Source organism: Patagioenas fasciata, chromosome Z (assembly GCF_037038585.1).
Source record: "Patagioenas fasciata isolate bPatFas1 chromosome Z, bPatFas1.hap1, whole genome shotgun sequence".
In the NCBI taxonomy this organism is placed as follows: domain Eukaryota; kingdom Metazoa; phylum Chordata; class Aves; order Columbiformes; family Columbidae; genus Patagioenas; species Patagioenas fasciata.
Genome location: NC_092560.1, coordinates 23,165,182 through 23,192,184, shown reverse-complemented (window position 1 = coordinate 23,192,184; position 27,003 = coordinate 23,165,182). Strand labels below are relative to the sequence as shown.

At 35.7% G+C, this 27,003-nt stretch overlaps 1 protein-coding gene across 33 annotated transcripts in view; it reads right to left on the bottom strand.

The window, feature by feature from the left end:
- Nucleotides 1-27,003, bottom strand: part of PTPRD (protein tyrosine phosphatase receptor type D) — a 1,234,877-nt gene that overhangs the window by 257,097 nt on the left and 950,777 nt on the right. For all 33 annotated transcript variants that reach the window (XM_071802225.1, XM_071802223.1, XM_071802231.1 and 30 more), the window contains one exon: nucleotides 23,623-23,790. In XM_071802225.1, the coding sequence (XP_071658326.1) occupies nucleotides 23,623-23,707 (85 nt within the window). In that variant the 5' untranslated portion in view covers nucleotides 23,708-23,790. The remainder of the gene's footprint in view (nucleotides 1-23,622; nucleotides 23,791-27,003) is intronic.

Genomic DNA, 27,003 nt, shown 5'->3' with positions numbered 1-27,003 from the left:
TTAGGTGTGATATCATTCTGCTAACTGATGTGCTATGGTAGTGGGAACTAACTCATCAGGATGCAATTTGTGTGAAGCAGAAGGCTGGCATGGATGCAGTCTTGAATATATTCTCAATACAGTTTGAGAATAATTAAATAAATATATATTTCAGTCAAGCAAATTATCTTCCTTTATCTAGAAATCTTACATATTTAAAAAATAAAATGCGAAGAATAAATCCTGATTTCACTTTGTGCAACTTTTCTTTTTGCAATATGTGGCTATTTTAAACCAGTACATAACATAGCTTTGTTCATACAGGTGTCTCTAGATAGCAAAACTTATGCTTGCTTACGTTCATTTGCTGTTAATACTGGTATCCTATATATGAGAAATAGTATTTGCTCGGTGATCTACATTATGTCTCTGCCAAGTGCTCTTTTCAGCAGATATTATTCTGGATCTTCCTCCATCTCTCAGGGGGATCCTGACCAAAAAGAATCTAGCTGATTGGTAACCCAGATGAAAATGAAGGAATAGAAACAGCAGCAAAAATGTCTTAATACTTGGCAGTATGGGTTGTTCTCCAAAACCAGAAAAGTAAGGAACGCATGCAACTATCAGTGTACAAAAGAGATCCAAGCTCCAGCCACCACAGGCTGTTTCTCCAGCTGTCACTGGTCCAAAAGGGTGTTACACGGCAGAAACAGGAAGAGAAATAAATTGACTAAGTGAAGGCAGTTACAGTTATCATATCTCAAAAGTAAAACAGATGACAGAGAACAGAAAGAAAATCCTGTTTGTGTCAACTGGTGTTACTACTGGTTGACCTCCTTTTCATCCTGTGATCTCTTGTAGCACTGACACTGCTCCTCAACATGGCAAAAGGAGAAAAATCACTTCTGTGAACGTTCAGAGAATTGAACAGTGTTAAAGGTGGTGGGGGAGGATAAGGCGCAGAGAGAACAGAGAACTAATGACTGAATGCACAATAAATTATGTTCCAGGCTGTGAAAAGTTAATTGGTATCAAAAGAAGTCATACTAATGGCACTCTTAGAAGTGTTTGCACGATCTGATAGTAGATTAGCTGATTTCATGAAATAAAAATGTGTCTATTCTATAAGATAGTGCCTACCAAGAATCTTGTATAATTGCAATCATTGCAAGTTGTTTTATTATGTAGTTGTACTTTTTACACTATCAATTGCATTATTATTTGTAATTATTATTACTGTATCCCTAAAAAATAAAATAGGCTACTGATAATTGCAAGAAATAATATGTGGTATTGCACATTTACTAAAATACTATTTAAAAATATTTATTCTGACATGTTCCCGCACAATTTGGCCCTTTCAGAATATCTATGAACTATTTTATTAATTAAGTTGCAACATTGATTATTTTATTTCTAACCAATTGGTCAGTCAACACATGTCTAACAATTAAAATGAAATTAAGACAAACTGAAAAAGGAACCTTTATTTTCTTTATGAAACCTACGAGTACAGCTTTGTGCCCGGAAGACAGATGCTGAACATCTGCACTAGGAGGTTACTAAACCGTATTTCTGGTGAGAAGAGTCTATTTGTAAAACATTTTTACTTAATCCCAACAAAAGAAAAACAAAGGAGAAAGGCAGAGAGATAGCAGAAGCTGTATCGAAGTTCTGAATACACCTGGAAACAACATGAAGTGTGTCTACTTGGATGTGACTAAGAGGCAGACTGCTACAATATTGCTACACTTCTCAAGTTTCATCTCTGTATTTATATGCTGGATATTTCCTTGAAATATCTTCAACATTCATATTAGATTTCCATCACAAGGCCTTATTTATAATTCATCTAATCTTATTCTTTATATAGAAAAAAGTAGCTGAAGCAGACATCAGGAGGCTACACATGAATAACAAGCACATGTATTGCAACGGAAAATATATTTCATTTAGTGATTTCTACCTACTACTGTGATAAGATACTGTCTTTATATTAGAATATGAGAAATGCTTTTCAAAAGACACAAAATTCACATACTTTGAATATTAGGTAACTCAAATGCTCTTTGAAGAAAGTTATTCTAGAATACCATCATGTAGACTCTGTCAGCATTAACTCATTCTATGAGGTAAGCTGGAAAACAAATATGCATGAAATTTGGTGACACTTCTGTTGTTATTAACACATATGCAAATTTGGCTGTATTAAGACAGTTTCGTTATTACATAGTAAGAGAGTAACTGGTGCAGTACATATTTATAAGATCACCATAAATGTTAAATGTAGAAGACGATTTTTAAAAACTACATGTTTTCATAGAATAAAAGCATATTAAATACATATCCACCAGAACAGTAAAAGATCTTTCCACTAGTCACAAGCCCTAAGGAGAAAAAAAAAAGAATAAAAATTCTTAAATTATGTATCTATTGCCTAGATATTAACCTAATGAATATGATTTTAGTAGTCCACTAGTGTGTAAATGGGAGTTAAATATTGTATCTAATCTGTATTTGAGCTCCTCTTGCTAGCAAGAAACTGTACTTTACATGCACAACCCCTGCATACACACCTCAGACCATAAATACATAAGTTTAAAAAAAAATTGAAATGGACGTGAAATATTTGGATTTGCATCTATAAAATTTCCATTTCTACCTTAATTTGACAATTTGGTTATCGCTTTGTATTTCTGAACCTTTCAACAGCATTCAATCTTAAGCCCTGAATTTCATTTATTTACTAGAAGTAGTCTTCATTCAAATCCAGAATTCTAGTGCAGATCATTCTTCTTTCTGTTTTGTAATTAAGAAAATTTTTTAGAAACACTTTCTTGTGTACTCTGGATATCCATCAACTTCTACATCAGATGAACAGAAAAATGCATCTATCATTTATTCATTTGTTTTTAAGCAAAAGCCTGAGGTAGCAGCAGAACCTGATTAACGATTTTTTGGAGACATCACACTATGAAACCTAGGTTCCAATTCAATGATGATTCTGTATTGTACAGAACACCACAGGATTGCTATTTTCTGCAGCAGGAATAGTCAAGGTTTTGAAATCTGTTGTTATTCAATGTCTTTCAATTATTCCAAACTATCTACATTTACCTTTATTTTTTTTTTTTTTCTATCCGTGTGTGACATTTCACTGATGAATAGCTAAATGTAAAAGAACGATTTCCTTCATATGGCACTGTCTTATTTTCACCTGCAGAACTGTGCCACCACCAAAAAGAAAGCACAATTATTATCCACATTTGTTTGTGATCATTCCTTAATTCCATATGGCACAGCAAAACAGCCAGCCCAGGAGGTCAAAAGCAGGTTTTGGGTTTTTTTTTCCATTTTGTAACTGTTTTCACCATCAGCAAGCAGTTCCCTTATCATTTTGATGTACTTAAATTCCATTTCTTATAATCGCACACTCTCTTCACAAACAGAATTATTCAATTACATGGCTTCACTGCACACTAGAGGTCAGCTCTTAATGGCCAACATGTATTGTGATGTGCTTTTATTACTTCTAACCAGTGAGAGAGATAATGTCTTTTATTATAATGCTTCAGTCACCATCAAGCTTCTCATTCATTTTGAAAACAAACTGGCAATTCAATCTAACAGTGAACAGATGGAAAAACTAAATATTTTATGACTAATAATTACAGAAATTTAAGGTCAACATGACACATAAATAAATAATGAAACCTTACAGTTTTACTGCAACTAATTTTAAGTGATCTTTACCACAGAATGGTGTACAACTAAAATAATTAGTTTTTGTCACCTATCTTGAAATATCATTACTCTTTCTCTTGTCCAAAACCTAGCTAGGCATTCAGGGAAGTAAAAAAAAATAATGCAGAAAGTACTGATAAAATGCAGATCAGGATTGAAAATGTACCTGGTTTGAAATGAAAAATTTGGTTTGCCTGCCATTCAGTAGGAAATTATATACACACTAAGAATAAAATACACATTTCTATTACACTATTAAAACAAGTTCAAGCAACTGAAAAAAAAAAAAAGACATTATATGTGCATTACACAATTTCTGTTCATTGAACTCATGGTATATTTTAGTTAAGTAGTAAATAACACCAACTTGTTAATCTAGAGCTTTTCAACACGGATAGTTGAAATAGTAAAACAGTAAAGGCACAGTTCAAATGGTAGGCATTTTGATAAAATCATGTTCTCTTGGCCTAACCAAAACTAACTTAGTACTGAAATACATGGGCATAGACAAGAGTCTTTTATTTTTTACCTGATACCTAGCTAGCTTTTATAGCTTTTACTTTACATGTGCCAAATTGATGTGTGTCAATGATTTACTTATTGCATTTGAAAATATGATGGAGTGTTTCACATAGTGTAAATATAAAGGAAGACTTAAGTCCTGGACTCTGTAATTTGGATGGGATTTTTCCAACTGATTTCATTCGTACAGGATTTCACCCACACACTTAAAGACATTTATTATACAGATAACTGAAGGTATATTTCTGAAAAAGAGATAGTATCATTCCCAAATAAATATCAGGTTTCTTGGTCAGAGACTTTCAGACATGGAACAGCACTTGGAGTGACAGTGATGCGCACAAGACAGAGATTTCAAGTCATGCAGTTCTTTGCTTTATTGTAAGCAGTATAGAACCGGAACATGTAGAATTTGAAAGGGTAGACTGTGTAGTTTTTTATGTCACTTACGTCTTCTACTTGTTTTTCTGTCATGATGGCATATAGTTGTGTTAATACTTCTAAGTTTTGGGATTGCTTTCCATTGTGAATATTGAAATGTTATTTTTTTTATGCAAAATAAATCTAATCTATTATTAAACTGCATTTTTTTACATTCTTTGCTGTGTTAAGAAAATAACTTTTTTTTTTATTATTATTAATAGTATATGATCTCCCATTCTTGTACCTATTTCCATAAAACTAGTACACTTAAATTTTTTCTTCTACACTTTCATGTCAACAGATGAAATACAACAGTAAAAGTATTTAGGGCACATTGAAACTTAGGTATTAATTTGCATAGATCCACAGATTCACTAGAGCTGGCAGTCACATCTGGAGAGTGTCTAGTCCAACACTGGCTCAGACCACGGTCAGCTACAGAGGATTGCCCAGAGTCATACTTTCTCCAGTTTTAGGTATCTCCAAGAATGGAGAGTTTGCAAACACTCTTGACAACTTGCTCCAGTGCTCAGTCACTCTTGGAATAATTGTAATAATAACTATATATATATGTGTATGTTTAAACGTAACTTCATGTGTTTCAGTCTGTGACCAGTGTCTCTTGTGCTGTCACTAGGCATGACTGAGAAAAGTCTGGCTCCCACATCTTCACTCCCCACAATTAGGTATTTCTATATACATCAATAAGACCTCACTAAGCCTTTTCTCTTCAGGATAAGCAGTCACAGCTCTCAACTTCTCTTTGCAAGAACGATGTTTTGATTTTGTCCCTGCCTTCATGGCCTTTCACTGAACTCACTCCAGGACATCCCTGATTCTCTGGTACTGAGGAACCCACCACTGGACCCAGCATTCCACATGCACCTCACCAGTTCTTAGTAGAGGGGAAGGCTCACCTCAGCCCAGGAAGCTGTCTGCCTTCTTTGCCACAAGGACACATTGCTGCTTTATGGCCAATTTTTTGTCCACTGGGACCCCCAGGGCCTTTTCTGTTGGGTTGCTTTTCAGCTGGTCAGCCTTCAGCATGCAAGGGCTGTTTCTCCCCAGGAGCAGGACTTGCCACTTCCCTTTCTTGAATTTCATGAGGTTCCTTTCAGCCCATTTCTTTATCCCAACTAGGTCACCAAGAAAAGCACCTTGTGCACAGTTGCACAGTTTTGATGAAATATTTTAAGGAAAACAATTTCAGAATTTCTCCTTTTTCATTTTATGTACCTAATTAACCCAAAGATGAATGTCAACCGTAAGTATATTCAAATGGACCCCTAAAACAATGCAAAAAAAAAAAAAGTTATAGCGAATATTCATGCATCAATTAACAGATTGTACTTTAGAATAGAAGCAGAAAGTCTGCAAACATATGAACTGCTTTACTCACAAGAAGTTCCCAGGATAGAATCATAGAACAACAGAATCATTTAGGTTGGAAAAGACTCTTAAGATCATAGAGTGCAACCGTAAACCTGACACTGTCAAGTCCACCACTAAATCATTTCCCTAAGCACCACATCTACACGTCTTTTAGACACCTGCAAGGCTACAAGGATAGTGACTCAATCACTTCCCTGAGCAGCCTGTTCTAATACCTGATAATCCTTCTGGTTAATAATTTTTTCCCAATATTCTAGATGTCTAGTTTGTAAAAAAAAAAAAAAAAAAAAAGAAAAAGAAAGAAAATGCCAACTCTCTCATGCAAGCTTGCTAAAGCAGCCACTGGCAATGATATACTTTCCAAAAGATCACTATTTTGATGCAGTTCTAGCTGATCAGTATGAGCTGAACAGTAGTTTGATAAGTACTAGCTGATACAGTATTAGCTGATACAGTACTATCTAATCAGAATTACTAGAAACAAATATTCTATCATGGAATCTTGCATATAGACTCAACATTACAAACCTGAATATGGCTAGGTGAATGTCTGACCTGGTACCACTAAAGCAAAATACTAATTGTTCTATACCCAAAACATTTTTATTGAAATACACATCCACAAAAGAAACCGTAGACAAAACCAAGAACAATGAAAATTGATTGTTGAAAACCTCAGTCAAGTCTCTACAATGAACTCCATTACATGGGTCATTGTACAGCATTAATTAGACACAGTCAGATTGGTATTGTCTTTTATTTTTTCACTGAGTCAACACATATCAAGAAATAGTTTGTCTAAAAGCACAAGCAACAGGTTAGGTTAACCCCTCCCAGTGCTGCTCATGTTGGAGAGCTATGCTGTGCACTGACTTCATGCCTCTTGACAGCACAAATACCATAAATGAAGAGTTGTATGAAGAACTGAAATGGCAGGTCTTAGGGGATCATGCAGGAAAACACTACGCTCTACTGTTAGCAAGCAATCAGTACCAATCAATTAATGATTTAATTACTTAAACTAATTAAGATAATGAACAACAGCAAGCCAACAATCAATTAGGTTTATCCAAACTTTCTATTTTTAGGATAGGACCTTGAGAACTGCATTCTTCCTACAAGTACTTAAAGTGTGAAGGTCGTGCTACTTCAGTCTCAGAAAAAATGAGGTAGAATCAATAAAACATAAGAGTTGCATTAAAAAAATACACAGAGAAGGAAAAAATAACTTTGTCAGAACCAGCAATTCTACAGTTCCCATAGTCTAGTAAGCTGAGAAAGTATGCTACAATTCTTTGTAGGATTATAACTTTTTTTTTCTTTTTTGGTAAAATTAAAAAACAGAATACTTGTGCACAGTTACACTCCCCTTTGAAAAGGTCTGCCTAGACTTGACAGATAAAAATTAGTTTGGCTTCTTTTTATGTCACTAATGAGAGCTCACCCTTTCTTCATTGAAAGTACTGGAAGATTAGCAGAAAATGTGTCTTGTCTGTCTGACTGCCTGTCTGATCATGTAACACAGATACCACTGAAAGGATCTTTGTCATTTTTGGAAACAATCTGGTCAAGAAAAACAATCTAAGTATCCCAAACCAGAAATAAAGTAAGAAAGCATGTACATTTGCATATGAAAAAAGCAAGACTGCTAATGCTTAAGCTTTATGTTGTAATACTTTGCTGACCTCTAATGAGTTTCTGCAACTTAGATTAAAATTCTTTGATGAATTTTTTAGTCTATTATTTCCACACGGCTGCTCCTGTTCTGTTTCCACTTTGTGGTGCATAACTGACAACATTTCTGTACCAGATTCCATGGAAGTTTATGAAAACTGGTGATTACTTTGGACCCTAAGAGAGGAGTGGAGCAGCTACCAAGAAAAGAATAAAGACAGCTGAAGAGGAAAAGCGATACATAGGAAGAAGCAAAAAGGGTAAAAGAAGGATACAGGAAATCTAAATTGCTGAGCTAACAAAGGGAGGCCCACAGGAGATTCACAGCACAGCAAGCACAGCAGAAAAGTGGGGTCACCCTCTGATGTCACAGAACACAGAGTAAGCAGTGAGTGCTGAAGTCCAGGCATGGTCTCTTGCTGGGTTTTGCAGGTGCACAGCAATCCCTCTCCATCCCACCCAGACCAGTGAAGAGCACTTCCTCACAACAGAAGGCAGAACACATACCCTGCGGGGCTCCAGCTCCAGTCAGAATATGCTCCAGCTTTGCCTCAAGAGAACTGAGCCACAGACTGTAAGAGGTATAATCGCCCAATAGTACAGGTATACGGACAGCACACGCAGTGCCACGAAGGGCAGACAGAACTTGGAGCTGAGTACTCAGACTGTGATGAAAAACAAGACTGGAGCATCAATGCTAATTTTAGACCAGAGATTCTGATGTATTTGTGTAACTTAGGGTATTTGGGCAGAAAAAGGAAAACACATTAATTATTAGAGAAGTCTTGCACACTCTTTTAAAAGTTTTTATATTAGGAGCATTTAGACATAAATACTACATACAGTGGTGCAATTTAAATTATCTGAAAATATGGTTTACAGTTAAATGGGATTTATGAATCCTTTTTTAATTCACCTTTAAATCATGACGGTGTTAATTTTATTTTCTGGGCCATATGTGCATTCTAAAGACAAAAGAAATGTATTAAAGGAACATAACTTCCTCTCCAGAATAAAAGTAATAACATTTATTTGTCTTCAATAAAACAGTAGTGTTGTAATCAGAAATTAACACCACTGAATTATTTACACAGAGCTGGGACTTAAGATCTTTCCTAAAACTTCAATCTTAAAGCATTTGAGTATAAATGACTCAGCATACGGTATGAAACATTACCATTTTTCTGAACCACTTCTTAGAAATAAATTGCTGTAGCCTTCTAAAATGATCAGTCTTCTGCATACCATTAAGATCTCAGTGCCTGTATTACCCCTATATGATCAAAGACTTCAGCTTTCCTTGAAAATGTGCATTACCTGCCCTGCGTTTTTGTAGCAGAATTCTCCCAACAGCAAAGAATGCTTGCCTACCTTAGTAATTTCTTTTTCCTCAATCCAAAATCTGAAAGCTATTAACATTTACCTGTAATGTCCAAATGTACTGGTTAAGGTAAAGAAATACAAATATGGGTAATTAATCTACCTCTTAAAAGTTAGCTTCAGAGAGGATACCAGGGTGACACTTGTGAACACAGTTAAGAGAAGAGACCATCTTCCTTTGAATCTCACAGTCTCAGTACAAACCTTTTTATTTATAGTCAGATGCCTAATAATTATCATTTAGGAGGTTCATCTATGCACAAGGGATAGCAATATTTTCAGTTTTAAGATATCCACAGTTGAAGAGTTTTGGCAATCTGCAGCTGCAGTTCTACATTCTGTTCATCACCTAAGAAGTAAATAGTAATATGCCTAATAAGAAAATAGCAGTATGTAATTAGAAAAATCATCTCCTTGACACGAGGAAGATTATAAGGGCCACAGATCTGGCAAAAAAAAAAAAAAAAATCTAAACACTGAAAGGTTTAGATTTGGTCCTCTTATATTAGAGACCCTTTTCTTATTCTCATTGATCCTCCAAAATGCTATCTTTGTAAAAGGAAAGATATGACATATCTATTAATATCAAAGAGATCCAAACTCTTGATCTTTAGATCTTTAGGCTCTGAAAGTACTGCATGTTTCCCCCAAGGGTAAAGTTTATTTTGCGGGGAATAACACTCTGGGCTATGAAGTCATATATGAAGAAAAAAAAAGAAAGGCAAAAAAAAACAAACACACCACACCACAGATGCTAAAGACTTGTTAGATCTACTAAATGGCAGAGACAAACATTTATTACCTAACACACATATAAATGTTCAGTCAGGTAAGTGCAGTTATTAGAAAGTAACCCATACAGAATTACTGGTCTATACATCCAAAGAGAATCTGAAGAGAAAAGATGGTATGGTGCATTCCAGACAAAAGGTGCATTTTTCTGGCTATTGAAAACGTAAACAAATTGAGGCATCTTGCTGTAGTTTGGCATCTGAGAATAATTTGGCTAGGAAAATCTAATATTTTCATATAAATAAAATCTACACCTTTCATCCACATATTGCAACTTCTGTATTTCAAAATCAAACAAAATCATGGCCAAGTTTAGTTAAAAATCCTCTCTAGCCTCCATTCACATATTCACATTTATTCAGGAGTAACAATGAAACAGAAAATTGAAATAGCACTGGAAATGCAGCTATGAAAAGTTCCTTTTTTTCCTCTTCCATCCTACACCTGATACACAAAAAATATTCAGAAAAGTTGAAAGATCAGGTTTATGCAGACTTTAGTTGTCAATTAACTGACTATATATAACCTACCTGTTATCTAAATTGAGATCTATCATGAACCGTCACAGATACTCAGCTGCTTTTCTCAAGACACCAAATGAGCTCCTGCTCTGTGTAGGTACTGAGCTACTGTCAAACACTGTATAGCTGAGAAAATTTTTCTAAAGACTTTGTGCCATGGGAAAATCCCACACATTTTTCATGTAAATCTAAAAACTATTTTTAACATGCCATCCACAGCACTATACTTATGAGTCTCCAAAGCACTTCATTTCACTGTACTATTTTTAGAAGTCTATAATTCATGAGTAAAAACCAACAGTGAGCTGATAAGCAGTATGCAAATCATCAATCTAAGAGAATCATGTCTGGTTAACAAAGAGAAAGGAGAAGAAATAAAACTCTAAAAAAAAAACAGTTCTAGTTTTTGTTTCTATCTAGACTGGAAGTACTTGTAAAAAGTTATTAATAATACCACTTCAATACCATAACAAGATGCGACTATTTTTTTATGCAATAGTAAATTCTAAAATAATGTTTTGTAACCTACATGATTCAACAAAGCTTCAGAAATTATAAGGGAGCAGGCATATCCTCATGATAAGACCAACTTTTACAAGATGGCAACAATGGAATTTGTGATTTTACATCTGCATTAATAAAATAGAGTACACTGCTGCAGTTCCTGACATTGCTAACTGATAAAAATCTTATTTCATTAATGTCAGAATGCACTATGAAGAGTCAATAGCCAAATGCTAAACATTTATCACCAAAGTTAAACACTAAAAGGCAGTTGTTTTGAGCAAATAGTGTATGTTAACCAGGTAGTCATTGGCTAAAAGCATTTACTGAAGTTTGTAAAATGGAAACGATAAATACATTTTTATACAATACTTAATATTTTAATAAATGTATTTAATAACAAATGGATCTTTAATTAGTGAATTGTGAAATTATTTTAGGGGAATCTAAATTAATTTGTTACAAGACATTTAATTGAAAAGGAACTCCATACCATTCATGTTTCTAAGAAAATCCTTATACACTTAATCTGCAAAGCCAGGCATAAGAGTAGATGCAATGTCATCTTCCTAATATACTGTAGGGTATTTCTGAACTGCAATTATCACTACTGGTTTTATAATGCATACAGCTTTAGATGCTACAACCATCAAGTCACTTTCATCTGACCACAGATATTTTAAAAAGACAGGGGACACATTATACATCTTCATATGAACAGCATGTCTGAAGATGGAGCATTATATTAAAAAAATAAAAAAGGTGACTAGGATTTTCCTCTAATGTACTTCATCTGTGAAGTATAAAGCATCAGAAAGCATCCTGTAAAATAACTCTAATCCTTGTGTCTCCTGCCCCACAGCAACGTATGCATACATTGCCACACAGCTGGCATACATGTGAGCTCCACCATCTGTAACAGTAATATTGTAATTTTCCAAAATTGTAAAATGCATTAGCTTAAATGCTTGCTTTTTATGTCACTTCCTAGATTTCCATTTTATCAACAGTGTGATTCAAGAATCTCCATATCAGCTCTTCTGTAAGAGGTACTGGGGTGAATAAACAGTGGTGAACAATGTTTGTTGAAAATATATGTAATTCTGAATGCAAGGCCACAGCAAATGCCTTATTGGGTCTCCTTAAGTCTGAGTACCCTGGTAGCATGTCTTGAGCAGTGTCAAGAGAAGGTGCTACCTGGACACATTAGCACAGGCACTTTCTGAGGTCCATTCACTTAATACTCCTAAGGCCATTAAAGCTGGCATTCCTGCTTGCTCTTTTGTTATACTAACTTATGGATGTCCTTTACATGATATTTTGAAGTTCCTCTTGGAACTACAGATTCTGTCTGCCTCCACAAAAACAAGCAGCAAATTTATTTGCTTTTACTCAGTCCACTACTAACTTCCTCAAATACCACAGTTCTATCATTATAGGGTGCATGGACACCCGTTCTGCTTTCACATTATTCTCTACCCCCATAATTTTGCAGACCTCTGCCATAATCCCTACACCTGCCTCTGCCATCTCTTCTTGAGAACTGAGGAGCCTTGGCCTTTCCAGCCTCTTCTGACAAGGTAGCTGTTCCATCCTCTGGACCATTTTAGTTGCTGTTATCTGCACCTTACCTAGTTCAGTTTTATCTTCTTGAGATACAAACATCAGACTGCATTCTACTATGCAAGATGTGGGTCCACTAAGGTTTATACCTGTCAAATAATCTCCTCATTTCCTGAGGTAGAATTATTCTTAGATTTAAAAGTACTTCTGCTCTTTACTCAAAAAAAAAAAAAAAAGAAAAAAAAAAGACAAATGAATTGTCCCTCTCACTTTTGCACTGAGGCTAGCATATATATAAATATGCATATATATATAAAATACATCAAATCCTAACCTGAGAATATTCAGATATATAGTAGCAAACTACCATTTAAACAGTTTGTTCCAATAGTTACAATGTAATGGTCCAGAATTAGCCACTAGATGATTTAAAATCCTCCTCAATCTTATTAAGCAAAATTCTCTATTGCTGTATCTGTCTTTTCTACAACAATATATGAACACACCAGCTGAAATAAGTCTCTGCTAATCTTTTTAATAAAAAAATCTTAAGTTATTACTGAAGATGATAAAGCATTTTAAGTTTTTCTCTTCCTTGCACTTCCTCCAGTTCGTCAACACACTTTTTAGAAGGAGAAACCAGGACCAGATTTGCACTGCATTTTTTGCCTCACTAGGCCCATATATGTAGGGTTACTTTGCCTTTCTACTCGCATTCATTCTACCTGTGCTTTTCAAACAAAAGACAATGCTAGACCCTACTACCTTGACTTAATACAAATGACTTTTTTGAAAAAAAAAAATATATCAGTTTATTTTCAAAATCATTACATTTAAAGATACTCTTTTCTGGATAATATTTTTTATTTTAGTTGTTTGGCCTTGCATTTGTTGCTGCTAAAATGTGTGCTGTTTCACCAGAACAGAACAGTGACTATTTCTCTCTCCAATCCAGACATCAGGTGCCAATGTTCTCAACAGTTATTTTCTAGATTTTTCTAAAGCATATGCAAAATTCTTGGAGGAAAAAAGTTATCCAGGTGAAACTCTCCTGGAAATGCCCATATATAATTAACCCTCACTGCCAAAATAAATTCAGTACCACTTTCCCTTGTTGTTTTTTCTTCCTTCTTCACATTTGCATGTGCCAAGAAATAAATGAACAGTAGTGGAGCCTCCCTTCCATCCATATGCTGCTGCTGAAGTGGAAAGCATAGAGAGGTTGAAAAATACAGAGTAATTTAAAAATTAGCTTCTAAAGCACAAACTAGAACAAAAATTCTACTCAGTTAAGTTTCACAGATGCATTTAGTTGAGGAATATTTATCCCAAAATAATAAATTTTAAACTTCTATTGAACTATCTTCCTGAACAATAGCCTTACCGGTAAAAGGGTCTCAAAATATCTTCTCAACAAGGAAACTGAGAATGCAGTATATGTTGTAGAATTCTGCACAGCAAGACCATGTCCGAGGTGCTGTTTACAGTCATGCCCCAGATCTTGTAAACTGAAATGATCATTTGCCAAATATTTGCATCCATGTTGTATGAGTAATTTCAAGTTTGAATTCTCTTGTATCAATTTATACTCTTCAATTATACAACATGAACTCTTTATTCATCAGCTGATATTATAAATCTGCACTCATTTTTCTCATAGCATGCACATTACAGTCTTGTATAATACAATGAAAGTCACAGTAGCAATTTATACACAACTTTACATTTGAAAGTTTTATAGCAATTTAACATGAAGATGTAACTTCATTCTTTACACTGCTACCTTTAGAAGAAGGAAGCAGTTCGATTATTTCATTTATACCAAAAAAATCAATAAAAATGTGTATATTCCCCAAACTTTGAAAGGATTAAATAAAAAATTATTTGCCTATTTTGAATAAATACAGCTCAAGCAGACTTTACTTAGGAAGAAGATCCAATATATCAGTAATTTGGTGGGAAGGTGGCTTTCTGAAAGAAAGGGTGGAAGCAAAAGTTAATGGTGATCTTCCTATACATTTTCAGATTTTTATAATTTGCTAAAGCTGTTATCAGAAATTCACTGCTGAAACAGATGCTGCTACTCAGGATTTTATCTGTTTGAGCCTCTGAGGGTTAAACCTCAGATGAGGGGCGAAAATATTGTACACCACCACAGCACTTGCTGTGCTGTGTGAATACAACCTAAAAAAAAATCTAAGATTTCTATACTGCTGTTTCTCTTTTCTTTCTCCCTAAGAATCACTCCTATATTAAGAACAATGTTAAGTACTTCTAGTCAACTTTTAAAGTATGTAGACATCTTCTTAAGCAATCTAGCAAACACAGACATATCGGAATTCCCTGCAACTTCTGACAAGAGAATATTAATAACCCACATGCCTTTATCTGCCAGTGGTCATTACTGATCCTGCAGGGAATTGCACACAGTGTGACAGTTACTCATACTGAAGTTTCCCCAGAAACACTTCCTGTTAACAGTTGATATTAATCTAAATAATGTGTGTTTTTTTCCAACTCCGTTATGTCATTAAATTACAGATCCCTTATCTAGATTTCTTGATGTCTGGAAAGACTGGAGAGCCTGGATTTTCTGACTCTGGTTTTACATACACTCCAGAAAATCCAAAAGGTGTAGGGCTTTCATACCTGAGGAGACTTCACTGCATCTACAGTCAGCCACAGGTAATGATGCCACGACTTAAAGGTTTCTCAGAACTCCAGAGCTTGAGACTTAGCTCTGTTCAGTGCTCTGCTTTTGGAGGTAGGGGTCTGAAACTACTTAAATTAACAGCAGTTGTAAAACAGACACTAAATCAATCTTCAAAGTTGCAAAGGTAAGCTTACAAAATCTTTGGGAGAACCATTCGGTAGTTGGTCGTCAGTTTGTTCTGTAATTCAAAGCCCTGGTAGACTGTTTAATTCTGAATGTACAAGTTACAAAATACACACAAATCTTTTGCTCATATTAAATTTTGAAATGTTTTGTTATATACAGCTTTAGCAATAATCCAAACACCATCTTAAAAATTATGTGAATTGGGAAACTATATTCCTCAAGCAGCTCTCAATTTTGCTGTTAATACTTGATAATGTAAAGCAAGTTAAACAAACATGGTGGTAATTATGGTTGTTCTTGGAATTAAATTATTCACTTTTTTTTTTTAATGTAAGGACTTGAAAAATAAGAGTTGGATAAATCCTGGCTTACATAAACAGTCATTTTATTTGTAATTTCTGTTACAAAGTCAGTATGTTTGGAATGATCACATAATGTTTTCATTTCCCTTGACTCTCCAACTCATCTATCACGTATATTCCAAAGTCTTCACTTTGCTGCATAGCAAAATTAATACATCTAGAATGGTTTGGTATAGCTAGCTGTCTCACTTTTCTCTAAGACTAAAACTTTTGAGAACTGATGGGTGATTTAACTGACGTATTTTAATATAACATTTAACAAGTGCAATATAAAAATTATCTTGCAATACTATATATCAATTTTCATAACATCACTGGAAAATGTCCTAGGGTTGAACTGTAGAGAGCATATAAAAATTCCTGAAACAGGAATTTTCAGTGAAGGCAGTCCATATGTAAACTCTCTTGCAAAAATCACCGTCATTAAAAGAAATAGCAATGTAAACAAAGGCCTATATCTTACACTGGATGGATGCTACCAGTACTAAGGCATAAAGACAGATGAAACTGAAAAAATTATCAGTAAAGAGCAGAAATATTTTACCTTTGGATTTTACATGATTACATGATTAAAACAATTATTGAAACAATCTCTTTAAAGATGTCATAATTTAAATTTAAATCTAACATGACAGAATTTTAGTCCTAGTTACCAAAGCAAATAATTTCCATGTTGGGCTTGCCTGCACAGTGTTTATGAAGCTATTCTGGAAAACGCTTGAGTTTGGGGGTTTTTTTTGTGTGTGTAAACCCTGTATGTCCAGTTGCAACACTTAGCATAAGATAATTACTTTTTGTAAGACAATTACTTCAGAAGATCTATTTAGGTCAGTTTAGTGCTGTAGATAAGTACTTAGAAACAAAAATTTCATTGTGGGCTGCATGAATGTGTTTCAGTCTTTAAAAGAACATTAAAAAAATTAAAGGGGAAGAATAGTACTAATAGGGGAAGAAAAAAAAGGTGTTCTTAATGAAGCAAAATGAAGGAAACAAATGGCACACACAAAAAAAAGATGAAAAATAGCCTCCTTGCGTTTGATTTCAGCAATACTATGCTATTGTCTCTAGATCCTCTTTAAACAAGAATTTCTCTCAATCACCCCAGCATTTGTTAAAAGTAATTGCTGCCCTGTTAGCATTAATTTTTAGCCCTTCCTGATCCTGGTCAAGAGAAGATTGTGAAGACTTTTCTATTATACATTGTGATGTTAACTGATACAAGTGCATCAGGAGCCAGAAAGTGAACTAAGTATTATTCACATTTCAAACACTTGGTAATGGAAGTAATAGACAATAAATGTATTGTTTATGGTTAGTATTTTTGTTTGCCTTTTTACAGTCAGCTGCAACCATTTCTACTGAATGAAGAAAGAATTGTGGCTTCTCTTCTAAAACAGAATCTTAAAAGAAGCACCAAAAGAAAAATGGCAGAGCAGAAGCTATGTAACCATGAGTGAAGGAAAATAATTACACAAACAATATTACTGTAATGCAGCAGAGAATTTGGAAGTGTTAGAGACCAGGCCTTTCTCAGGGTGGCGAAGGAAAAGGATGTGTGATGTAAGAATTGATTAGATTACTAAAAAACAGGATGAAGAACATATGAAGAAAATTATTTCATTCTATTAATAACAAATAAACTCTTTAATTTAAAAAAACTATGAAAGACCAGGAATAACCATTTTAAAAGCATTTTATATTTTATATGTTTCTTTGACCTCAATGAATAACTTGACACCTCATTATAACGGAGGTCAGAGAGACAGTAGTATACCATATTCTGTAGACTGAAAGGAAATAAGTTACGTAAGAGTCTCTGAAACATATATGCTTCTTGTTATCAAACAGATGAACCTACAGAAAGCTTCAAGGTAGTTGCTACTCTGCTATTTCATTTAGAAAACATGTAAAACCCAGTAATTTTCTTATGACAAGTATTGCGATATTACTAATTTCTCAGTAGACGTAGGCAAGTTTTGCCTTTACAGCACAGGTATCAAACATCTGGCCCGTAGGCCAAATCCGGCCCTCCACTGTGTTTTATCCTGTCCAACACATTCATTGCCCGACCTCCTTGTCTCCCTGCTCCTGCCAGCGCGCTGGTCACCTGCACAGCATGTGTGACACACATTGCACTGCAGGAGCAGCAGAATAGTGGGAGCTATGGCCGTAGCTACAGGAGAGCAGTGAGCCAGTTTAAGAAGAGTAATAGGTGAGACTGATGTGGGACACTAGTACCTGCCTTGGGGTGTTGAAAGACAAGACAGACAAGAACTATGGGGCAGAGGTGGGGGCGTTTAATTTTTTTCATAAATAGCCAGATACATGAACTTTAGCAATTACATGTTATTTTTAAAAAGTAGCTGTAAAAAGGTATTTTGTAACCAGCAGCCAGGAATGAATTCTACATTGTTTTCCATGGATATGGGCAGCTCTGTGGTCCAGCAGTGGTGGCCAAACTTGTGCAATGACATGCTAATGTTGTTTAATAAATAATATGTAATTTAATAAGAGGATGGCTCTGGGGCATGAGCAGTAGTTAGACATTGTCCCACAGTCCCGGCCACTTGCCAAAGTTCATGTATCTGGCTAATTTATCAAATGAAATGTGACTGCCCAGTTGGGAATACCCCTTTAAGGGGAGATGGCTTGAGCAGATGGGGGAAGAAGGAAAGTGCCTGCTTGGCTTTGTAATGATGAAATAAAGCGAATGTCTCTATTTGGGGGAGAGGGAGAATGGTGGAATAAGGAGAATACTCCTCATGGGGGATGATAAAAGGAGAATATTAGTCCACCCTCAAAGGAACATTCTCTTTCTTTCACCATGGAAGAATAAGGAGAATGTTCATGCCATGGAAGAGCATTAAGAATAATGTTGTTGTCCAAGGAACTGGCAATGGGGGAATAAGGAGAATGCTACTGGGATAGATGGAGTGGGGGAATTGATGGAGAAAGAGTGACTGCTGTTTATGGGGAAGAGGGTTTGAAGGAAACGTGAGCCTGTGTGAGAGGGACTGAGTATTATTTAACTTGGTCCTAAAGGACAGCGTGATCTTCTACTTATGTGGTGCACCATTGGTGGAACAATTCATGTTATGAGACAGTGTTGGTGATAAAGGAGTACAATGTACATAACCAAGTGGCAAACACAAGGCCTGTGGGCCAAATCTTAAAATTACATTCGGCCTTTTGAAGGCAACCGCAAGGTGGATGTGGCCCCCAGTGGAAATGAGGTTGACACCCCTCCTTTACACTGTTGCCATCTACTAATACACCATTGAGAACAAGACAGCGGATGATAAACACTGTGAACTAGCAGATTGTCCTACAAACAAGAAGGTTAAACAAACATTTTCTTTCCTTTGCAAATTCTGAAACTTCTTCCAGTGTGCACAGAAACTACAAATGTCAAACACGAATGAAAGCAACTAAAAAAAAAATCATATTCCTCGAGATTTTTCACTTTTTATACTTAAAAGTAATACTTCATTTTACTAACAATAAAAGGTAAAAAGCAAAGGTAGTTTTGCCGCCTTTCAGTTATGTTTACCTTGCTCTGTCAAAGCTTAGCTTCTGGTTTAACAGTAAGAATCAGATTGTGGTTGCACACATAAGGCGTGCACACGTCCCGGGTGAGCTCATCCAGTCCACCAGGCATCTTTTGGCATTTCTATTCTTTATTCCTTTGAGATGTGGCCACAAGAGAGTTTAGCAGCCTGTGCCAAGTCATGTCAGACTTTGGGGTCCTTCAGAATGATAGAGAGAAACCAAGGTGTCTCATTCCCTACCTCAGCAGTGAACATAAACAGAAAAGAAGTACTAAGGACTAAGTACCACTGGGAATCTCTTCAAAAGCATGAAGCAGGCTTCGTACTCACAGTGATTCCACAGTGAGATCAGAAGAGTATAAGTTGCTTATCCATTTGCAATTAACTCTATAAAGAATACAAAGCAGTGTCAGGATATATCTTCTCTTCTGTAGTACCTTGGTGCTAGCAACAGAAAAATTATGAAGATTAAAAAAAAAAAAAAAAAGGAAGAAAAAGGAAGGCATGGAATTTTCATGGTGATAGAGGAAAAAAAGACAAAAACTTTGTCCCCTTTGTCTCACCCTCTCCCCACTAAATGGAAATAACATAGTCCTGCCAGCTGCTTGTGAAGAAGTTCAACAAGAACCCTGGACAACGGTAGGGTCTGGGACCATTTTACAAAATGCTATACAAACAGGAGCAGTATTTGTAAGAGTGGAGGGCAGAGCAACTCCAGCACAGCATGAACTTTTTAAGTCCTCAGGAAACCCAGGAGAAGAGCTGATCATACAACAAGAAGACAAGTCTTTCTGTTTGCACACAGAAGAGTCACTGATTCTGTGCTGTCTCTCACCCAGCCCATAAAACGCCTGTGAAAATTCAATGTATCTTCCAAATAAATGAAGCACAGTGCACAGGAGTAAAATGTTACTGTGATACTCAAAGGTCTCCTCTTTTAGATTGGTAAAACAGAAAAACATTAATTTACAACTCACAGCACTAATGTAGTATTATCTAGAGCCATATAAACACACATATGGCACACAACTTAATTAATACCTTATAATGTATATTGATTAGTTGACAATCATAATCTCTTTAATCTCATATGTTAAGAGACAGATTAATATGTTGTATGGTTTTCTGCACTATGTTGTAAGGGAATGAAATACTCAAATTTCACTAGAATACAGGAGACATTGCATTGACATTTAGCTATTACAAGACTTTCTGGTTCGTGTTATGTGTATCCAAGCCTTTTAGTTGAAATTTAAAACAAGTCAGTGCAAGTGAACAAAATCTCGCATCATTCTCTCTTTTCAAATTCAGTTCTTTCTATAATTCCCTTGGAAAGAAAAGGAAAGCAGGGAAGGATGTATGAAGCTGAAAACACAGTTTCAACTGTAAAGTTCACTTTGTAAAAAAGGATTATGTTAATTTATATGAATTGTGGGCATTCGTACAATTTCTCAGTCACACCTTTTCTTAGTAGAAAGCAAAAAATAAAGGTAATATCAAAAGAGAAGCCTTCTCCCATTAAATAAGAGCTAGCCAGATTAGAGAAAAGTCTGACTATTTAAAGTGACCATTTCATATTCACCTGGTACACGTAAGAGTTCAGTCACCTTCTGCATTTCACAGTACCAATACCCGCATGGCAAAAACTCTTTAAAAACAAAATGATAGGTGAGACCAACAGAAACAGAGCTTTAAAAATTCTATGCAAGTCAACAGTATGTTTAAATGATCAGATGAAAAAATGTATTTCTGTCCTTAGAAAGTTATATTGTCCAGCTCAAGTCTCTCTTTAAGAAAATACAAAACCAGTAAAACCTTAGAAACCTAGTCTGTAACTTCTTAGCATAACTGCCTGCTTATTCTAGGCTCTGGTATACCTTAACAGAGACTCTGACCTAAAATCTCAGCTAGTACATAGCACAAATTAGTCATGCTTAAAGCATCGCTATTTCTTTTAAAGCAAAAAGAATAGTTCATGCAGTTATTATTCTATAATACTTTAGTTCTAAAATTCTAACAGTATTTCTCAACTTAGTTGAATGTTTCTAATCTTCTAACTATTTCTTAATGTTTGTGATTTTTTTTTTTTTGGTAAGTATTTTTAAATTGTTGTTTCCTTTCTCCTGTTGGCTAATAATAACAAGATGCAATGCATACTAAGTAATAACCATAGATGACATTGAAACATTATAAATCCCTCCAAGAAGATTACCTAGTGCATCTTTGGCTACACTCTCTTATTGTAACTCCGCCTGATATTACCTACTAAGACAAATACACAAAATCATAAAGGAATGGTTTATGTGAGTTCCTCCAGCACAAAACTCATTGACTTGTGTATTTGTAAAAGACGGCCAGCAGTATTTAGGGTGGGGCATTTTCAACTTACATTAACAGCATTTTGAACATATTATCTACTAATCTAACCACAGGAAACTGTTAATGATCACATGATACAACACTATGCTATAAACCAGGGTCTAAAAGCAACAGGGGGAAAAAAGTTTCTTTTAAGATTGCATCTTGTTGTCCAGGCTGCTTCACTGAGAATAATGCCCACAAAAAGATGATCTTTGTGCATCTTACAACCTGTATTCTACATGTGACACTCCACAGACTCTATCAACACCACAAAGTCCTCCTAGCCCTAGCCACCACAGGCTAATAGCTGACTTCTATTCCATTTCATTTCATGTTATTTAAAATTAAAAAAAAAAAAAATAAGCTGTATGCAGCAGTTTTGGAAAAAGGAATCTGAAAACTCCCTTAAAACTGTACTGGGACAGCAGGCAATTTTGAAGTACTAATGCTAATCTTCAAAAAAAACTGTCCTACTTCCTCACAGAGAAGAATGATGAAAGAAGGACCTTCCTGTTTATTGTAACATGATTACAGAAACTATACCTTTCTCTCATGAGTACAGGACTAACAAAGGATTTCCTGGGTTTGACTGGCTTTTTATGAATTCACACCTGACTGGGATTACCAAAGCCAAAAAATCATTCACTACTCGCCCACAGAAGGCTGGACATTCCATTATCTGAAGTAGAACAGGCATACCAGATTCTAAAAATCTGTGTTTGCCAAGCACAGAATTTACTTTTAAAATAGGTGATATACTACAACTGAAGAAACATTCAACATATGGGCCCACTTCCCAATTAATTATTTGCTGGTTGAAGTGTTAAAATGTCCTTGGCTTCACCGTAAACACAATCATCCCAGCTGGTCATTTTCTACCTGGAAAGGGGCCAAAGAATCTCAGCTGTCAGTACTTGAGAAACATGTATGTTTTGTCCTTTTTTTTTTTTCTTTTCCATTTATTTCACTTTCACAGAGCTACAGTTAAAAGAAGGAAGTCTTATACACATGGAAGTGGAAAGATTTTGTATTTCTTTCATTGTTGTAATTTAGTATATGTGGAGTGCAGGTAATAAGCAGAGTGACAAGAAACTCTTCAGTATGCATTTACTGAAAACTGATTTATCCAGCCTCACTGACACTGTTTTTATTCTTGTGTGTTCCTACTTAATTCAACTGCTCCTTTGTTTTACACAGGTGTGTGAAAAAACACAAAAGTCTTCAAAAGTCAGAGTTATTGATTGGTGATGTACGTGCACAGAGTCAGGAAGACTCAGTAGGAAAATATCCTTCAGTTAAGTGAATGCTAACCGTCAGCTTGTAGCAGACCTGCAGGTCAACAGGTGGAAAGCAAATGGCTTTTCTCATTTGCACATTACCTCTGCAGGAAGCCAGAGGACAGCTGGGAGAAGGAACACATGTAAACAAGGCAGACCTAATGATTTCCTAATCAAAAAGAAGATAATATCTTCCCATTAACAGGTAAACTAATTGACCAAAATCCAACAGTTTCTCCTCAGTACAAGTAAACATAGGTGCCTCTCCTCACTGAAATGTCATACATTTAGGCCAGCCACTAAGTCTTCAATTTTGCTTGATTCGTTTGGATACTGTATTCTGCAACAGCTGCCAGAAATAATACCTTAGAACAGCTGTTGTGGCACTTAAAAGAGCCTGGAATTTTAATTGGACTGGATATTAATTGGGAGTTGGCGCCTTTAAAAAAAAAAAAAAAAGAAAATATTCAAAGAATGACAGATGTCTTTAAGGGATTTGACCAATGTCTGGTATGGTCTCCACCATCTGAACAGGAACCATTAGTTGCTGAAGAGCACTTAAAAGAGAAATAGTAAGGAAACTGCATAAGTAATTCTATAGCTGTGATCTTGCAGAGGACCTTGCAGCGTTTTAAGAATTACTTAAAAGCAGACTCATTCTGAGACCCTTAGTAACCACCAACTAAAAACAAAACTGTTCATCATGGCCAAGACCTAAGCACAAATTAATAATAAGCTTACTTTCAGCATCAGCATAGAGCAGCAAGCAGAGGAGCACCACCATTGGCCTGACTACGTGCATCATCCAACAGCTTGGCACCAGCATGTTTTGGCAGCCTTGTTCTCACTGGCTTAGAAGCCACTGCGAGTCTGTCCGGTCTGAAATTTCAGAGGAAGTATTTTCAGAGCCTATGAAACAGATAAGAAAAGGAGAAAAATACATTTAGCAAGAACAGTGCAGAGATTTTATGTTTTGTTTTGTTTTTTTCCTAAGCATTCACAATTTGAGGCCAAACAATTTTAAAACACAAAAGGGTAAGGGAGAAAGAAAAGGAATCATTATTCATTTCAAGCTACTGACATTATACCAGAAGATTCAAGGTATGGTATATGTTAGAACTGTTCTAGTGTATTTCTCAGTACACCTTTTCTACCACAACCAAGTATCTGTCACACCCTCGATCTTTTGTTGTATTCAACAGCATCTTCTGAATCATGAGAACTGTCATTGTTAATGAAGTATAACACATCACTGGAATACTCATGTTTCAACAAGGGAATCAAAGAGGATTCAATGTCCAGAACAAAAAGTCTAATTGCAGACAGCATACTGGGAGCTGACGCCCTGGTATCTAGTAAGAATAACACAGCAAAATCTGTTCCATGATGTGTTCTTAAAGCTAGACATCAAATGCTAGCATATTGCACAGTTCAACTGCACTCAAAGGTTAAAATTCCTGTTGTGATTTCCTTTACATATGTGAATCATGCTTAACCCTCCAAAAAAAAAAAAACACCAAAACCAAACACCACCAGAAATCCAGAACTGAATAAAGGGTTAAGATTCCAATTCAATCCATCTCATTTATTATTATGTGTAACTGAATATGATACACTGAGAGCTCTAAAGCTCAGGTACCCAATTTAAAAAAGCAGTGTCTCATTCTTGTCCAAATTTACCACAACTGAGCAATAACAGAAATTAAGGAATATAAAAATATTTTTCCTTCTCATGGGAAATACAAGAGATATCCCAAAATAGACTGACGTCACTAAAAGAACACTGAAATGTAATTTTGCTTTTCAAATTATTTGCAACATATGAACTTTGGCAAGTTTGATATCATCCTTTTCATCACCACATAAGACTGGTTTCCATGCAGTGAAGATAAAAATCGACAGGGCAGAGAAAAAAATATACTAATTACCATGCCACTAAGCAGATCTTACAGATTTGTGAGTGGTTTAAAGAGCCCATTTTACAGTATAGTACAATGCTCAAAGAATCTGCTCAAGGTAGAAAAGACATGAGCAGCTGTTAGAAATCTATGGCTGTTATGAATCTCTTTCGTAAAACTACATTTTAAATCAGCTAATGCCATCAAAAAATACATACCTAAGAAATCTGCACAGGAGAGGTGCTAAAGGCACCAGCTCTCCCCTATCATCACTACCATCTTCATGCCAGCATTTCAAACAACAGCAAAGTCCATGAGACATCAGTCCTGTCAGACTCAATTGTGCCTGTGCAAGCATATCAGAGCCAACTGCTACATAATGATTCCAATGCAATCACAAAGATGGACATGTATGAAATGTACTTTCAAGGAAGATGTGGTTTTGATTTTCCTTCTTCTAGGCTGCAGGGGTTACAAAGGAGCCCTGAACTATCTCCAAAGGCAGCTCGCTTATGGACAAAACTTTCTCTTTTTATTGGCACGCAAACAGACTAGCTGACGTGTGAAGGTGAATGTCAGAAATGAGATAGTTGCTAAGATTTGTGTCTGAACCATAAACTGCTCCCTTTAGTAGGGGAGGAAGTCAAGAGGAAACAACACTGAAAAATAATAAGGGAAGCACAAAGATACATGTTTCACACAACTGTTTTTTAACAGGGCACTGCAGATTATTTTCACACATTTCAAACACTCCCACCAAAAGACTGAATGTGATACCTAACACAAAAAATATTATCATCTGCTTGGAAAAAAAAAGGGGGGGAGGGAGAATTTAAATATCTCTTGATCCTGACGTGAATATATATTTATCCTCTACAAGCTCTTTGCAAATGAAGGGGTGGGTCACAAAGCCTGGCAAAGAGAAGGCTGAGAAGAAAAAGGAGAGAGTTCAGGGTTTTTTTTATATATTAGTAATCCTATTCCATTCTCTCACTCTAAATGTTTATATAAGCACTTACAAATACTGCACTCATTGTCTCTGCTTTGAATGTCATATTCATTATCACTCAGATGATAAAAACCAAAACCAAAGCCTTCAGTACTAAAACTTAGCTATGGAGTCCTAAGCAGGGCAAGAGAGAAAATAAATATATGGATAATTTCTAGTATTTTAGGTCAAGTAAACCAAAGCATTTGAATATAGATGGTGGGTGGATCTTTTTCTTTCAAATGAATTGAAGATACACTGCTAGTGAAGGCATGCAGATGATGGGCTGATAACACCAGAGAGAAGCAAGCCCAGAGACAATCGAGTGACATCAAGGTTCTTCACACAAGTCTGCCTTCAGCTTTACCTTCAAAAAAAACACACCTTCAGCCAGAGACTCTGCTACTGACAAGAGGACCGAATTTGACCTTAATAATCATCTGGTATGTGGGTCTATATTTGGCTTATTCATGAAAACAAACATGGAGATGCAATTCCTTACTAAACTTAACTATCAAACAAGTATTAACTTCCTAATCAAGCCACCTGGTAATTTCAAAGTAAAATGTTCACCTAATACACTGTTGATTCTTAAAGGAAGTAGTTTCTTTCCTTTTCTGTTTCCACCTGACAATAGTTCATTGCCTCCAGAGTGTGGTACCAGAGATAGTGAAAACACAAACAGCATTTGCAGCACCAGGTTATACGAGCCTCCTCCTCAGAGGACCAACATTTGCCTCCCAGAATGAATTCAGAGTGAGGCTCTTTCTCAGCAGCTCCTGTTAAAAAATTCACACTGCACAAGTGCAGAAAGATTGGGCTTCTCCTTCGTAGAAAACTGATCACAGTAAGTACAGAGAGATCAACAGTTATTAAAAAACCCCTCACTTTGCGAATCTTTAATAAAAGATGTAATTATTTTAGGATAAGTACTGTGTAACTGCTGTATTAAATCACCAAAAATGACTCCTACAACATCTCTAGCAGAGCTACCTATAAATAATTTATTCCACAACAGCTATTTTGGTCTCTTTCCCCAGACAAACAAATTGTTAATACAAAATTGAAAACCAAAGGGTGGAACTAGGTAATATATCTATCACTAGCACATGGGTAAGTAGGTGGATAGATTTTCCCTGATTAGTAGTATCTATCAAGAAGATTAGCAAAAGTGGAGATGTCCAGCCCTCCAGAGTGTTCCATGCAGAGACACAAAATAATTCTCCTCAGCCGTGG